Source organism: Bos javanicus, chromosome 1 (assembly GCF_032452875.1).
Source record: "Bos javanicus breed banteng chromosome 1, ARS-OSU_banteng_1.0, whole genome shotgun sequence".
Lineage (NCBI taxonomy): Eukaryota > Metazoa > Chordata > Mammalia > Artiodactyla > Bovidae > Bos > Bos javanicus.
Window position 1 is genome coordinate 144,432,530 of NC_083868.1, and position 17,242 is coordinate 144,449,771.

General features: G+C 50.0%; 3 protein-coding genes across 3 annotated transcripts in view; 1 reads left to right on the plus strand and 2 right to left on the minus strand.

The window, feature by feature from the left end:
• Positions 1 to 17,242, minus strand: part of TSPEAR (thrombospondin type laminin G domain and EAR repeats) — a 194,815-nt gene that overhangs the window by 165,737 nt on the left and 11,836 nt on the right. The gene's annotated exons all lie outside the window — the stretch shown is intronic.
• On the minus strand, positions 1,296 to 4,042 carry LOC133251171 (keratin-associated protein 12-2-like). Its single transcript, XM_061423263.1, has one exon. The coding sequence runs from the start codon at positions 2,618 to 2,620 to the stop codon at positions 2,249 to 2,251; it is 372 nt and encodes a 123-aa protein (XP_061279247.1). The 5' UTR covers positions 2,621 to 4,042; the 3' UTR covers positions 1,296 to 2,248.
• On the plus strand, positions 14,439 to 15,316 carry LOC133254933 (keratin-associated protein 10-4-like). The gene has a single exon (XM_061429373.1). It carries the CDS (start codon positions 14,552 to 14,554, stop codon positions 15,314 to 15,316), a length of 765 nt encoding a protein of 254 aa, XP_061285357.1. The 5' UTR covers positions 14,439 to 14,551.

Consider the following 17,242-nt stretch of genomic DNA (forward strand, 5'->3'; position numbering starts at 1 on the left):
TCCACCAGCGGCCTGGAGAGTAGAGCCCAGACTAACCTGAAAGCAGAGAACCGGTTCTGCTTCCGCAGGCAAGGCGGGCTGTGGAGGCCGCGATGGCCGTCAGACCCGCGGTGCGCGGCGCGCAGCAAGCCCGCACCGTGGGGGGAGGGGGCGTGCGCCCCGTGCTGCCTGCGGCTGCGTGCGTGAGTGTGCGTGTGCACGTGTGTGCGTGCCCTATACGTGTTTGCGCTGCGTGTGGGCACGTCGTCGGTGTATGTCGAGTGGGAGCACTTACGTGTGTGTGTGTGTGTGTGTGTGTGTGTGTGTGCCGCATAGTGTATCCTGTGGGCGTGCACACGCATGTGAGCGTATACGTCCAAGCTGACTGGTTCCATTTCTGGCTCAGTTTTACCCAAAGTCCTTGAAATGTAAACAATAGGAGTACGTTCCAGATCACCTGGACACATCAGCTCTATCATCTGCCTCCAGGACATAAATTAAAAGGTTGGAAATCGGGTTGTCAGCAGTGAGAAAGTCCCAGGAGGGACTGTGTCCTCTTGCCTGTGGGCGGGGACGGCCACCACCCTTAACCGTGAGGGAAGGAAGCTCAGCACAGACCACAGCCAATCACCATGGTGCTTGTGTGTCTCAAACCACACCCATCTCACCATCTTAGAAAAGCTCCCAGGAAAATCCATTACAAAATAAACCCCCAGAAACAAAAGGCATGGAATTTGAGGCTGCTTCAGAGCATGTGGCACGGAGTGAATTTTCCTACATCTCCAGCTAGGTGAAGCTGGTCCCGCCGTGCACACCAGTTCCCTGCCTGGCACTATCCTGCAGGGCTGGCCTCTACCCCTTGCTGTAATTCTCTCTGCTGAGCACCTTTCTCAGGGTAGAGCTTGGCTTGGCCTAAACAGAAAGGTCACAGATGCCAACAGGAGGAGGAGGAGCAAGGACAGTCTGCAGCCACGTCCTCCCGCCCACTGCCCACTCGGCCCCTGCACACCAGCCCTCCACTGGAATAGGTGTAACCTGAAAATAGTCCCACGAGCAGACAGCGGGGAGGGGTCTAGACCGATAAACCACATGGCACAGCCGTGTGGAGAAAACTAGTATGGTACAAAGAGTGAAAAAATTAAGTTCCAGAAGATTACATCTGGGACAGCGCCCTTCCAACATCGTGGGAAACCAGCAAATCAGAAATTCTACCTTTCAAGAATACAGAGATGTGGATCCATTCTATGATGTTAAAGGTAATGGAATAATAAACGTATGTTTCTAGCTGAAACGTACCCAAGAAGTTAGGGGTAAATTACTGATGTTCTGCTTTCCATGTTAGGTAGGGCATTCATGAGGTTTATTATAAGAACCAACACTTGATCATTAATTGATCAATTTAAAATGGATGATATATGAAGTGAGACATAAGCCGCAAACTAGAGCAATCCTAATTCTGTGAACCTGACTCCAAATGAGTCGAACTGCCCCAATGGACTTGACTCTGTGACGCAGGAAGCGGGATGTCTTCCAACAAGATGAGAAGCCGGCCTCTCTCCCTGAGGCAGGGCGTGATAGATGTGGGAAACAAGGCAAGTCACTGCCCGAGCCTCCTGCCCCCAGGCCTCATTGGCCACTCCCTGCACCCAAAACCGCCCACCTTCCCATGAGCCGCCGGGGACAGGGATCAATGAAGAGGTGATCAGCCTTAAATTCTTGGTAACAGCCTGGTGGTGGCTGTAGTTGCTCAGTTGTGTCCAACTCTTTGCGACCCCATGGACTGAAGCCCACCAGACTCCTCTGTCCATGGGATTTCGCAGGCAAGAATACTGGAGTGGGTTGCCATTTCCTTCTCCAGGGGATCTTCCCAACCCAGGGATCAAACCTGGGTCTCCTGCCTTGCCTTCTTTACCACTAGAGCCACCAGGGAAGCCCTGGTAATAACCTCGCTAGCCAGAAAACAGAAATGAAAGACAGTAGGAAGAGACTGTTGCGTGGGGAAAGCACAATTTATTTGGCTCACATAGGGTGTGGTTTCCTGCTGGAGACAGAGAAGGACCCTGGGAACCAGGGCTTCCTGGGGGGAATGCAGCAGTTCACAGAAGGGTCCAGATCATCCTGCCATGTTCTTGCCTGGGTTCAGAAGTCGGTTTAGTGTGCTTTTTTCATCTGCCACGTGCAGAAGCTGGAGGCCCACTGAGGACTTGTACTGGGAGGGGTGCAGGAGTGACCCCATCTGCACTGGGAGTAGCTGGGAAGAGGCTCATGATCACAAGCAGCAAGGGGTGCTACAGGAGACGGGTCTGCAGACCAGGGTAGGGCGGGAGGGCTGGTAGCACCCAGAGGACTGGCAGGAGGGGGCCACCAACACGGCCGGTCTGCGGCTCACGGGCAGGCACACAGCCGGCTTAAAACTCACGGGCACATACACAGCAGGACTGCAGCTCACGGGCAGGCGCACAGCGGACCGGCAGGAGGGAGTCACACACACGGCCGGCCTGCAGCTCACGGGCAGACAGGATGGCTGGCAGGGGCTGGGCACACAGGCAGCCTGGCAGGGGCTGGACGTGAAGCAGGATGGCTGGCAGGGGCTGGGCACACAGGCAGCCTGGCAGCCTGAGGAGAAGCTGGTGTGGCACATGGTGGCGTGGGGCTGGCTGGTGTCGGGAGGAAGGTGGGTGATGTCTGCAGGTTGCCTCCCTGGGCGGCCTTTATACCCAAGCCGTGGGCGTCTGGACAACACAGACACGACTGTTGTCTTCCTTGTTTTGCCTCTTCTGGGCTGTCTCCCAGGACATTGTTTTCTGTTGCAGATTTTTTAGTTGCTTGTTTGGCTTTTACTTACCTTCATGACTAATGGCCCCTCTTCAAGCTCTTGTATTGGCATCCTGCCTGAGTGCCTTACTGGCTCTGTCTGGATTCTGCTTCATTCCTTAAAATTTTACCTGACCCACTTTTGTACGAATCTCCAGATGTCCCTCCCTGTGTGATACTGGTCCTCAAACAGCCACGGAAACCACCTTCCTCCCATGTCAGCTCTACCGTGGAGCAAGGAGAGCAGAGTGCATCTGTCTGGGTGGGGCACCAGAGGACACAGGAAGGATGGGAATCCTCACCCAGAGGGTCCAGAGGACAAAGGAAGGATGGGAATCCTCACCCAGAGGGTCCAGAGGACAAAGGGCTGAGTCCCGGAGAACTTCTGGTGGGTGGTGACCTTGGCCCTTCATCTTGAGATAGCCTCATAGTTAGAGAAGCAAGAGACAAAGCCAGAAGGGGCCAGGGGTCGGCACTGGAAGCACCTGGCATCTGAGCAGGGGAGCATCAGAAAGGACCCCCAGGAAATCAGAAGAAGGAGGGGCTGTCCACGCTCAGTACAAGACCACTGGACGCTATGGAGAAGCTGCTGCAGGATTAGGAGTAGACCTCTGCTGGCCTCCCACTGAGACCCCACAGCCTGCAACTATGGAGCAGGGGTCCCTCCCTCACCCTGAGTGGGACCTGCTCCAGATCCATCCTGACAGCCTGGCCCACCCACGACAAGATTTCCAGGGAAGACAGTTTGGAAATGAAGTCTCACCAAAATGGAGAGCTCGGGAAGCACTTTGGACTTTCCACAAATTTACACTTTGTTACACCCTAACAAAGTGTAAAACCAAACCCACATAAACAAGCTGAGGGTGACCAGTTAGTAAGTGACTGTTCACTAGACAAAAAAGTGAATCATCAGTAAAAGATAAGAGAATGCAGGCTCTCTGAATGTTCATAATTTCTAATATTATAATCAAAAATCACTAGACATAAAAGATATAGGAAAGGGCTTCCCTGGTGGCTCAGTGGTAAAGAATCCACCTGCCAATGCAGGAGACATGGGTTCAATCCCTGATCCAGGAAGATCCCACATGCCATGGAGCAACTAAACCCACGTGTCACAACTAGTAAGCCTGTGCTCTAGAGCCCAGGAGCCACAACTACTGAAACCCTCACAGCAATGAAGACCCAGCACAGCCAAAAGTAAATAATAAATATAAATTGTAAGAAAGAGATAGGAAAATACAATTCATGGTTAAAGGAAAAAACCACAGTGATGCAGCCTGAGATGGTTCAGATATTGGTCTAGGTGATGACCTAGAGCAGCTGTATGTTTAAAGAATCAAAGGAAGATGTGTTCAAAGAATCAAAGGAAAATATTATATCCATGGGTTAACAGATAGAGAATCTCAGTTGAGGAATGGCAATTTTTAATAGATAGGACATCTCAGCTGAGGGAGGGAGGATTCTAGAACTGAAAAGCACAATTGTTGAAATAAATTGTCTATTGGGTGGGCCTTACAGCAGACTGAAGGTGGGAGAAGAAAGAGTGGATGTGAAGATATATGAATAAAAATTATCCAATCTGAAGGAGAAAGGAGAATTAAGAAAACTGAGAAGAACTGTGAGTCCATATCAAACAGTATAAAATATATGTACGTTCAACCTCAGAAGCTGATTTGAAACAATTTACAGATCCAGGAATCTTAGAAAACCCAAAAGCAGGATAAATATAAAGAAAACCAGATCTGGGCACTTAATCATTAGAGATGAAAACCCCAAATAAAAAGAGGTATCTTCAAAGCAATGAGAGAAAAAACACTCTACATACAAGAGAAAGAACACGGCTGACTCTTCATCAAACAGAGCGAAAGACAGAAGGCAGTAGGGTGACATCAGTAAAATGATAAAATACCAAAACTGCCCGTCGAGAATTCTAGATCTAGCGAAGAAGAAAAGAAAAGGAAAGCTTCAAAGCTGAGGGTGAAGTGAAACAATTTCAGAAAAACAAAAGCAAGAGGCTTCCTCACCAGCAGACTTGCATTAGAAGAAATACGAGGTGGAATATTCCTTGAGGTGGAATAGAAATGGGCTCAGGTAGGCACTGGCTGTACAGGTAGGAATAAGGAACAGAGGAGAGGTAGAGAGCAGGCAAGTACAGGTTAGCTCTTCACTCTTCTAGAGACTGGCCTGTAAGACAACTGACAATTTCAAATGGATTGACACTATTCAGTAACGAGGTCACACATGGACATGTAGTCACCTGGATTTTCTTTAGCTATGGTTTTGACTTGTGGTCAGAGCCCAAGGAGGAGTGTGTGACGGGATAAAATCACGGGCCGCAAGGGGCTTGTCTAGGGGCCACGAGGTCATTTGCTGTGTGGTCTCAGGTCAGCTCAGTCCACTAGTTTTGCAAGTTCTGACCATGCTTTAGCCCCTGAGACCACGGTGGTCTTCAGCCTCAGGATGACTTCATTACTGGGGTGTTTGACTCTTCACAGGACTTCCCAGGGCTGTCCCCTCTGTCCACACCAGCAGTCACACAGGGGCTGCACAGGGGCAGAGGGTTTCGGGGACACAGCCTCTGAGGAGGGAGCAGCACTGTCTTGAGAGATGGCCACCCCAATAAACGGCACCCACCATAGAATACGTGCTAAGGCTGATGTGTAGACAGAGCACACAGCGGGGAGTGGGGTGGGAGGAACTCGTAATCCACACTCCGGCAGCTGCCCTGTGCCCTGGAGGAGGACCCCAGGCTCCCACACTGGCTCCAACCTGCCTCACAGGGCCTGGCTGACCAGACCCTTGGGTGGGGAGAGGAATCGGAGGTGGTTCAGCCCTCTCTCCACCCCAGTCCTCCTGGGACCTACCTGGGGCTGCCTGACCTGGTTGGGCAATCCTGAGTTGGATGCTCATGGTGGAGTCACACCCTTAAGCCTTGCTCTTCAGGGCCAAACAAGATGAATATTTTCATCTGCCTGCCCCTCACTCTTGTCTGTGCCAACTGATTCTGGCCTGTGGGTTATCTCACCAGTGAACCCCTAAATCCCAGCTCCGTGAGACGCCAAGTAAGGACCACAGATTCCACAGCGAGACTGAGCAGCTTCAGAGCTTCTCCATTTGCAGGGGTGGAACCTGCATGCATTACAGGACCTTCCAGGTCTTGCTGACTGGATATCTGTGTTGTTGGCCCCTTGAATGGTGGCAGGGTTGATAACTGATCAGTTATGAAACACTCCATGTAAAATGCTTAGCTCAGACTTAGCACAAAGCTGGAGCCCTGTTGCTATAATTATGGCAGAAATGTGGCCACAGCCCCCCAGTGAGGCACCTGACCCTGAGGGAGAACCTTCTGGATGACAAATCAAACGGGGTCACTGGTGCAGTGAGTGTGACTGTGCTTGTGTGGACAGATGACAGGGTGGTTAAACTGGAGAGGACCTTGAAAATCATGAGGGAACCCAGTCCTGGCCTGATGGCCCTTCCCCATCCAACCCAGGCTCTGATTCCAGAAATCCCAGGGCCACTGGGTCACTGTCAGCTTCCAGCTGAGGGAGCTTCCTGAACTGAGTCACAGCAGCTGGAGGCTCCAGGAAGAAACCCTCGGGGGAAGGAGGAGGAGGAAAAACAGCAGGTGGCCACTAAGAAGACACCCGGTGCCTCATTGCCAGGACGCCACAGCCTGGGTATAAGGGGCAGCCTAGGGAGGGAGCTTCCAGACCAGACCTGTCCTCCGTCCCGACCCCACCCAGCCCCAAACCACCATGTGTGACACCAGCTGCCCTGTGAGCTGCCAGCCAGCCTATTGTGTGCCCAGCTCCTGCCAGGAGATTTGCTGTGTGCCCAGCTCTTGCCAGCCGGCCTTCCCTGCCCAGGGCTGCGGGAGCTCCTGCAGTGCCCGCCATGTGTCTCTGCTGTACCAACCTGCCGGCAGGTGCCCATCCCCATGCTGCCCAGTGGCCTTCTATTGCGAGCCCAGCCCCTGCCAGGCGTCCTGCTGTGTGCCCGTGAGCTGCCAGCCGGCAGTGTGTGTCCGTGTGAGCTGCCAGCCCACCGTGTGTGTGGCCCCCGCCTGCCAGCCCTCCTGCCCTGCCCTCATCTGCAGGCCCCTCCCCTGTGGAACCCCTTCCTGCTACTGACAAATCATCCAGAAAATCGATTCTCTGCTATTGATTTTGAAAGGCCTCTCCTTGTTTAATTAACAGGATTCTGTCCACACATCTCAGTGCTGAATCGGTGACAGACCCACATCGCATAGAGGTGGGACATCCACCTTACTTTTCTTATTCATGAAAGCTTAGCGATCTATAAAAAATAAATCTCTGAGCCTCAACGCTGGCTTTTTGTGATTTTCCCCTAAGCCCTGTCTGCTTGCCATTTGCTGTCCTGGACAAGCCGAGGCCAGCATGGAACTCCTGTCCTGGGGTGGGGGTTCTTCTGAGAAAGCCACCCCGCTGGGACATTGAGGTGGGGGCACTCTGTGGGGAGGGGTGGCCCAGGCTGCTGAATCCAAAGGGCCGTTCTCCCAGCATCTCCATTGAGAAGCTTGATCCTGGGCTCTTTAAGGAAAGAGTAATGGGGCGGGGGTAGGCAGAGCCCAACTTGCAGCTGCCTGCAATTTCCCAGAGGGCTTTCCAGGAATAAGGTTCACTGCGAGGTTCACTGAAGGCTGGACTGGGAGCCAGGGTGGCAGAGGAGTGGATGTAAGCTCAAGAAAAGAGTTTCCTACAAGTCAGAGCCACCCTGAACAGAAGCCACCTGGCTACTGTCCTGGCTTCAAGCACTGAAAGGCTGGAAGGCAGCAGGCAGAAGCGGGCACCAGCCATGTGCCCGTCAGCAGGGGAAGTGTTATCACCCAGTCGTGGCTGACACTTTGCGACCCTACGGACCATAGCCCGCCAGCCTCCTCTGTCCATGGGATTCTCCAGGCAAGAATACTGGAGTGAGTTACCATGCCCTCCTCCAGGGGATCTTCCTGACCCAGACTGAACCTGAGTCTCCTGCATCACAGGCAGATTCCTTACCATCTTAGCCACCAGGTCAGCAGGGGAGCCAGTCATGAAGCCCGACTTGGCAACAGAAGAAAATCAGCACAACAGCGGAATGAACCTCAGAAACACCATGCTGGTGGAGGGAGCCAGGCACAAGGGCGCCTGCTGTGTGACTCCATTTAGGTGAAGCCCCGAGATGAGCTGAACTAATGTGTGACTTGAAAATACACGAAGAGTGGCTGCTTCTGGAGGCTGGGGTAAAGTTGGCTGGGCGGAGTGGGAGGGAGGTTCTGGGTCATGACCACTGAACACTACTTAATGCTCCACCTCCTAGCATGTTCGAGTGGTATGTACTGCTGTTGGTAACCTAGGAATCCTTCAGAAAATAAGACACATGGACGAGGATTTCCTGGGCAAGTACCTGGGGAAGCAGACAAAGCACAGAGGCCGTGGTGGACTCTCAGTGTGGATACTCTGTTTAAGCCTTTCAACTTCCTGTATGTTTGAGATTTTTCACAAAATGAAAACAAAGAATTGAAAATATAGTTAAAATATCATAATTAAAATATTCATGAAAAGAACAGGAACCACATATGGGGTTCCTGCTCTGGATGGGAAATTAAACCGAGAGTTTCCGTGCCACAGCCAAGTGAACTGGGGTGCAGCCCAAGGAAACCAGGTCCTGACCCCCAAGTGACATAACAGTGGACTCCAGGTCAGCCAGATGTGCAGAGTGCGGGTGACTGTGAGAAAGCCAGTCTTCCAGTTCAAGGTGGGGTCTCAGCCCACCCACCATCCCATCCAAACTTCCCAAGACCCACTGTGGGGCCCAGGGGATCATCTTACAGACAGATGAAGGACTGAACACCTGAGATGGAGGCAGAGGAGAGTGTGCTGACCACAAGGCGGGGCAGCAGAGGTGGGGACCAGCCTGGCCTGGGAGCCCCACAGCACTCTGCTCCCTGTGGGCAGGCCTGGGGGAAGGAGGGTGGAACATGGCCACATGGACCCAGGGAGAGTGCCCAGCTGTCCCACATCCACCCAGGAGGTGTGCTTCTCCAGCAGCAGTATGGATACCTCACGGTAGGAGTCAGGGTAAGGCTACTCGGGAGCTTCTGGCAACCTCAGCACATAGCTCACTTGTTCCTGCATCTGGGTTCCCATCTCCTACTCCAAAATGAAGTCCACCACCTGACAGTCCCCCACCCCAATCCCAGGTGTCACCTTCCCCATGTAGACAAGAATCCTCTAATACAGCACAGTGTGACAGGCACAGTGGGAAAGGCGCCTGGACCACCGAGGACCACCCTCACCCTCACCTCAGCAAACAAGGAAAAGTTGTGGCATGATAAAGAAAGACCAGACCGGGAGGCAGAAAATATAAGAAGAAGGAGAGACATTTTTAAAAATCCCTAAATGTAACTCAAAGACATTCAATAAGATGCTACAACAAGAAAACAAGGATAAGAAGCTTTGGAAAGGAAAAAAATTAGAAAACTTACCAAAATGGTCCAGATTTATAAAATAGCTTCTTTAGGTAGAAGTGGGATGGGGAATCCAGAGACCTGTCAGTTTGTCTTCCTTCCCTCCCCTCTTTGTAATCCCATCCTTCATCCCCCTCTTTGTCTTCTTCTTCCCCTCCTCTCTTTCTCTCTCTCTCTCTGACACATGTCCTCTCCTCTGAAGTGTCTCCCCAGGACTTGGTATTAAAGCCTTGTCACTTTGAGTCCCTCTCTCTCTCTCTACAAGCTTTAAGGAATCATGGAGTTGGCATGCACATCATCATTGGATATAAAGGTAGAGAACTGACAGCAAAAAATGACCTTCACCTGTATGTCTCCAATGTCTTAAATTGTTAAACAGTATGATGAACTCAATTCAACTGAGTTCAGTCACTCAGTCATGTCCTACTATTTGCCGCCCCATGGACTGCAGCACGCCAGCCTCCCTGTCCATCACCAACTCCCGGAGTTTACTCAAACTCATGTCCATTGAGTCAGTGATGCCATCCAACCATCTTATCCTCTGTCATCCCCTTCTCCTCCTGCCTTCAATCTTTCCCAGCATCAGGGTCTTTTCAAATGAGTCAGCTCTTTGCATCAGGTGACCAGAGTATTGGAGTTTCAGCTTCAACACCAGTCCTTCCAATGAATATTCAGGACTGATTTCCTTTAGGATGGACTGGTTGGATCTCCTTGCAGTCCAAGGGACTCGTAAGAGTCTTCTCCAACACCACAGTTCAAAAGCATCAATTCTTCGGCCTTCAGCTTTCTTCACAGTCCAACTCTCACATCCATACATGACTACTGGAAAAACCATAGCCTTGGCTAGATGGACCTTTGCTGGCAAAGTAATGTCTCTGCTTTTTAATATGCTATCTAGGTTGGTCATAATTTTTCTTCCAAGGAGTAAGTGTCTTTTAATTTCATGGTTGCAGTCACCATCTGCAGTGATTTTGGAGCCCAAAAAAATAAAGTCTGTCACTGTTTCCACTGTTTTTCCATCTGTTTGCCATGAAGTGATGGGACTGGATGCCATGATCTTAGTTTTCTGAATGTTGAGCTTTAAGGCAACTTTTTCACTCTCCTCTTTCACTTTCATCAAGAGGCCCTTTAGTTTTTCCTCACTTTCTGCCATAAGGGTGGTATCATCTGCATATCTGAGGTTATTGATATTTCTCCCAGCAATCTTGATTCCAGCTTGTGCTTCAGCCAGCCCAGAGTTTCTCATGATGTACTCTGCCTATAAGTTAAATAAGCATTGTGACAATATACAGGCTTGACATACTCCTTTTCCTATTTGGAACCAGTCTGTTGTTCCATGTCCAGTTCTAACTGTTGCTTCCTGACCTGCATACAGATTTCTCAAGAGGCAGGTCAGGTGGTCTGGTGTTCCCATCTCTTTCAGAATTTTCCACAGTTTATTGTGATCCACACAGTCAAAGGCTTTGGCATAGTCAATAAAGCAGAAATAGATGTTTTTCTGGAACTCTCTTGCTTTTTCCATGATCCAGCAGATGTTGGCAATTTGATCTCTGGTTCCTCTGCCTTTTCTAAATCCAGCTTGAACATCTGGAAGTTCACGGTTCACATATTGTGCCTGGCTTGGAGAATTTTGAGCATTACTTTACTAACATGTGAGATGAGTGCAACTGTGTGGTAGTTTGAGCATTCTTTGGCATTGCCTTTCTTAGGGATTGGAATGAAAACTGCCCTTTTCCAGTCCTGTGGTCACTGCTGAGTTTTCCAAATTTGCTGGCATATTGAATGCAGCACTTTCACAGCATCATCTCTTAGGATTTGAAATAGCTCAGCTGGAATTCCATCACTTCCACTAGCTTTGTTCATAGTGATGCTTCCCAAGGCCCACTTGACTTCACATTCCATGATGTCTGGCTCTAGGTGAGTGATCACACCATCATGATTATCTGGGTCGTGAAGATCTTTTCTGTACCGTTCTTCTGTGCATTCTTGCCACCTCTTCTTAATATCTTCTGCTTCTGTTAGGTCCATACCATTTCTGTCCTTTATTGAGCCCATCTTTGCATGAAATGTTCTCTTGCTATCTCTAATTTTCTTGACGAGATCTCTAGTCTTTCCCATTCTGTTGTTTTCCTCTATTTCTTTGCACTGATCACTGAGGAAGGGTTTCTTATCTCTCCTTGCTATTCTTTGGAACTCTGCATTCAGATGGGTATATCTTTCCTTTTCTCCTTTGCTATTTGCTTCTCTTCTTTTCACAGCTATTTGTAAGGCCTCCTCAGACAGCCATATTGCTTTTTTGCATTTCTTTTCCATGGGGATGGTCTTGTTCCCTGTCTCCTGTACAGTGTCACGAATCTTTGTCCATAGTTCATGAGGCACTCTGTCTATCAGATCTAGTCCCTTAAATCTATTTCTCACTTCCATTGTATAATTGTTATGCATTTGACTTAGGTCATACCTGAATGGTCCAGTGGTTTTCCCTACTTTCTTCAATTTCAGTCTGAATTTGGCAATAAGGAGTTCATGATCTGAGCCACAGTCAGCTCCCAGTCTTGTTTTTGTGACTGTATAGAGCCTCTCCATCTTTGGCTGCAGAGAACTAGCCATGACTTATAGCTGTCTTCCTCTATAATAAACTTATTATTTTCAAGAATTCTTAAGTCCCCATCAACACACTAAGAATTGAAAGACTGACACATAACACTTACCAAGGACCTACTCATCCACATTATACCAACCACAAAAATGCACAAGAGAAGAACACTATTAATAAAAGACTGAATTCATCAAGATGATATAAGGATTAAAAATATATATGCACCACACAACTGAGACCCAAAAATATATGAAGCAAATGTTGGCAGAATTGAAGTGAGAACCAGACAGTTCTGTGATAACAGTTGAGGCTTTGGAAACCCCATGTTCAATAATGGATAAAACATCTAGGGAGATCAATAAGGAAACAGAGGACTCGAAAAACACTGCAAATCAACTAGTCAAAACAAACACACAGAACACACCACCCATCAACAGCACATTCGATGCTCTCCAGGACAAGTCATATATAGGACACAAAACAAGCCTCAGTGAATTTAAAAAAAAAACTGAAATCATACAAAGGGTCTTTTCCAATCACAATGGAATGAAATTAAACATCAATAACAGAAAGAAACTAGAAAATTCACAATATGTCGAAATTAAACAACAGATTATTTTTTTAAATGGGGTCAAAGACAAAAGTCAGGAAATTAGAAAATACTGATAATGAATTAAAATGAAAACACAATGTATCAAACCTATGGTATGCAGTGAAGGCTGGGCAGAGGGGAATTTAAGCCTCTAAATGCCTACTTTAAAAAAAAAAGAATAGGGACTTCCCTGGTGGTCCAGTGGTTGAAAATCTGCCTTCCAATACAGGGTATGTGGGTTTGATTCATGGTCAGGAAACTAAGAGAGCCACAGCTACTGAGCCTGCACACCTCAACTAGAAAGAAACCCGTACGCTGCAAAGAAGACCCCACGTGCCACAACTAAGACCCAATGCAGCCAAATATTAAATAAATATTAAAAAGAATGACCACAAATCCATAAACTAATGTTATACCTTGAAGAACTAGAAAAGAGCAAACTAAATCTAAAGATGGAAAGAAATACTGAAATTAGAGTGAAAATAAATGGCATAACAGACAGAAAAACAGCAGAGAATTAACAAAACCAAGTTTGACTCCTTGGAAAGATATACAGATAGACTAGCAAAGAAAAAACAGAGAAGGTACAGTAACTAAATTCAGAATTGAAAGTACGGATATTACCATGAACCTCAGAGAAATAAAAAGCATTATAAAAGAATACCAAGGACAATTTTGTATGCCAACAACTTATAACCTAGATGTAATAGAAATTTTTCAATAAATATACAAATTAACAGAACTGACAAAAAAAGAAACAGAAAATCTCAACAGACCTATAACAAAATATTGAATTATTAATTAATACTCTCACAGGGAAAAAAGCCCAGGACCAGATGGCTTCACTGGTGAATTCTACCAGCATATAATAAACTAACACCAAACCTTCTCAGGCTTTTCCAAAAGCCAGACGAGAGAACACTTCCTAACTCATTCTGTGATGCCAGCATTTCCCAGAAGTAAGGAAAAATATTCACCAATATACTTTATGAACATAGATGCAAAAATGCTCAACAAAACACTAGGAACCTGACTCCAAGAGCATACCAAACTGATTATATACCATGACCACGTGCCATTTATACCAGGAATGCAAGGTTGGCTCAACATTGTTTTAAAAAAAATCAACCAATGTAAAATACTGCATTAGCAGAATGAAGGAATAAAAGATACAAGTTCTCAGACTACCCTGGTGGTACAGTGAAGAAGAACCTACGTGCCAGTGCAGGGGACACAGGCTCAGTTCCTGGTGCAGGAGGATCCCACGGGCCACACAGCAACGAAGCCCATGCACCACACCTCCTGAGCCCTTGCTCTAGAGCCCATGCTGTAGAGCCACGAGCCACAACTACTGAGCTAATGAGGCCCATGCTCCTAGAGCCTGTGCTCCACAATAAGAAAAAGTCTTCCCACAGAAACAAAGAGCCAGGGCAACCAAAAATTTTAAACTTAATAAAATAAATAATCTTTAGAAGACATGATCTCAATTGGTACAGAAAAGGATTTTGACGAAAGCCAACACAATTTCATAATTTAAAAAATTACTCAGAAAATTAGGAATAGAAGAGAAATTCTTCAACGTCTTAAAAGGAATATATGAGAAATCCATAGTTAACATGACGCTCAAGGCACCCTTCGTTGGTGTATGAATTCAGGAGAAAATAACATGCCAATCAAGAGAGTATTTAAAAAGAACAAAACATGCTAGTGATTCAACTGAGTGTTGAGAAGTAAGGGAATAAGCGAGAAGCCCCGGAAAGATGCTGGTGGTGGGGCTGTGAGGAGTGCTGGCCGTCTAGAGTCTACCCACAGGATGGACTCCAGGATACTGGACACCACCCCTGGGGCTGGACCCCTGCTTCATGGATCCCCCAGGCTCCAACTCCTCAGGAGTTTAAAGAGTTGAGTGACCTGTCACGGGATTATGACGCGCATCCTCAGGACCTGCTCCAACAAGGAAGCAGACTCTGCTGGGTCCCCGTGATGCAACAACACACACCCCAGAGCTGTATATAAGCTCCAACCACCTAAGGACATCACACAGCCTCACCCATCCACTCCCGCACACACTCACACCTCTTCCAGCCCCATCACCTCCACCATGGCTGCCTCCAACCTGTCCGTCTACTCCAACGACCTGAGCTATGACTGTCCAGAGAGCTGCTGCGAGCCCCCCTGCTGTGCCCCCAGCTGCTGCGCCCCGGCCCCCTGCCTGACCCTCCTCTGTGCCCCAGTGAGCTGCGAGTCCAGCCCCTGCTGCCAGCCAGCCTGCAGCAGCTCCTGCCCGGCCTCATGCTGCCAGCAGTCTAGCTGCCAGCCCTCCTGCTGCACCTCCTCCCCCTGCCAGCAGGCCTGCTGTGAGCCCGTCTGCTGCAGGCCTGTCTGCTGCACACCTGTCTGTTGCAGGCCTGTCTGCTGCACACCTGTCTGTTGTACACCTGTGTGCTATCAAGCCTCCCCCTGTTCTACCTCCTCATGTTGCCAGCAGTCCAGCTGCCAGCCCTCCTGCTGCACCTCCTCCCCCTGCCAGCAGGCCTGCTGTGAGCCCGTTTGCTGCACCCCTGTCTGCTGCACCCCTGTCTGCTGTGAGGCCTCCCCCTGCTGCAGACCCTCCTCCTCCTCTGTGTCCCTCCTCTGCCGCCCCGTGTGCATCCCTGCCTCCTCCTGCCAGCCCAGCTGCTGCCGCCCGGCCTCCTCCGTGTCCCTCCTCTGCCGGCCCGTGTGCCGCCCCGCCTGCTGCGTGCCCACCTCTTCCTGCCAGCCCAGCTGCTGCCGCCCGGCCTCCTCTGTGTCCCTGCTCTGCCGGCCCGCGTGCCCCCGCCCCACCTGCTGCATCCCCGCCTCAGCCCCAGGGCCCTGCTGCTGACCAGGCACCCCCCCCCCCGCCGCCCAGGGCTAGCCAGGCACAATAGGGCAACCCCTCACCACCAGCCTCATGACCGCCTTCAGGGTTTCTCCAGGAGCTGCTCTGAGCTACTTGGACACCCTCTCATCCTCTCTACCCAGGAGTAGGGTCCCCTCAAACTCCAGATGACCGTGCCCTTGCCTACTGCCCACTCCTCCTGGGACCCAGTGCTCAGGCCTGGGGACCAGGTTTCACAATCCAGGCCCCAGTGGTCTCACCTCGGAAGCTGCTTGAAAACATAATAAACTTGACTGCATTTAGTGGTGCTTTACTCTCTTCCGGTCATTTCTGGTAGCATTGCCAGCCAGTCTCCACAGAGGCCAGGGCACGTGCACTGCCCAGGTCCTCGCTGCCCTCCTGTCCCTGGCCACACTCCTGGGGGCCGTGCCCCACGCAGGCCTAGCACCCAGGTCCTGTCCTAGAAGCCAGCCGGGCAGGCAGGTCCTCAGCAGCGGCCAGTCGCAGGCAAAGGAACTTCACTGCCCTGGGCATCTCCTGGCCCCCTGCACTGGGGTGCTGGCAGGACACAGGATTCAGGCCACTAGGTGGAGAGGATGAGGCCTCTGCCTGCAGCGGGAGGACTCAGAGCCTGGGCAAGCGGCCCCTCTCGGTCACCTGAGCTTTCCTGCCCCACCTTCCTTCTTCGGCACCTACAACCCCTCTGTCCAGAGTCCTTGCTCTGATCACACGCCCCGAGGGTTTTTCTAATATAAACAATGAGTGAGACTCAGCCCCCATCCCTCCCAGCTCAGTGCAGCTGCACCCCACCCCCAGAGCTTCCGCACAGTTCTCCCAGTCCTTTCTCCACCTTGACACCCTCCCCTCTACACTCCCACCCCCCATGTTGCTGACCCTACTCCCAGCCTGGTCACCAAAGGCCCCTTGGCAAAGGTCAGTGTCCCCCTAGACCTTGTCCTGTGGACCTATCCCTGCAGAATTTAGCCCTCGACTTGGGGACAGGTCCCTCTGCTCCTCCTTACCCCTCTGTCTCCTGGGCCTTCACCCTGACCTCCGTTCATCTCCTCGCTCCTGCGTCTGGACCTTCTGATGCATCTCGGGGCCTTTCCTGGCTTCCAGGCCACTCATGGCACCTCCAGACACAACCTCACCCCAGGACCTGTGGAAGCCCTGCGTGGACCATCCGAAGCTGAATTAGCACTTTCCCCAACTAGCCTCTACTCGCACTCCATCCCAAGGGTGCCGGTCCCCTGCTGGGCCAGCTGGACTCCGCCCCCACCCCCACCCACTGTCCTGGGCCTGAGCCTGAGGCTCTCCGGCCACATGTTTGAGGTCTGTCCCTGCCTCTCACGACCACCATTTCCCCAGCTCAGGCTGACACACCCTGTGTTTGCTAAATGGCCCTGGGCAGTGGACAGGGCCAGGGTCCCAGCTTCAGGGCCCCTGTGGCTGCCAACAGCCCGTCCTCAGCATGAGGGGCTGTGCTTGGAGGACTCCCAGTGATGCACATTCCTCTACAGAATTTATTCTGGAAAGAAACTATCATTGTCCAGTAAAACATGCCAATTTTGGAGAAAGGAGAAAAGTTTACAGGTCTGGGGGAAACTCTGCCTTCCAGGGTCCCTCAAGATATCAGCACAAAGCCCCACCCAGGTGCTAAAAATAAATCAAACTTTCAAAACGTTTTTGACTTTTTAAGAATCAATAAAAATTGTTTTAATTAAAAAAAAACGGGACTTGCCTGGCAGTCTAGTTGATAGGGACAGAATGAAGGGACAAAATAGGTGATTAAATAGTAAATCCCACTAGGAGATTGTAAGTGAAAAATATGAGAGACACCTGTTAGTTAATGATTACTCGAGAAAGCAGGTTTACTTAACCATAAAACCAAAAAGGCTTGCTTAGCAACAAAATTATGCAACAGGAGTA

Coding starts and splice junctions, on each gene's coding strand:
- LOC133254933 (XM_061429373.1), top strand. CDS start 14,552: ATGGCTGCCTCCAACCTGTCCGTCTACTCCAACGACCTGAGCTATGAC.
- LOC133251171 (XM_061423263.1), bottom strand. CDS start 2,620: ATGTGCCACACCAGCTTCTCCTCAGGCTGCCAGGCTGCCTGTGTGCCC.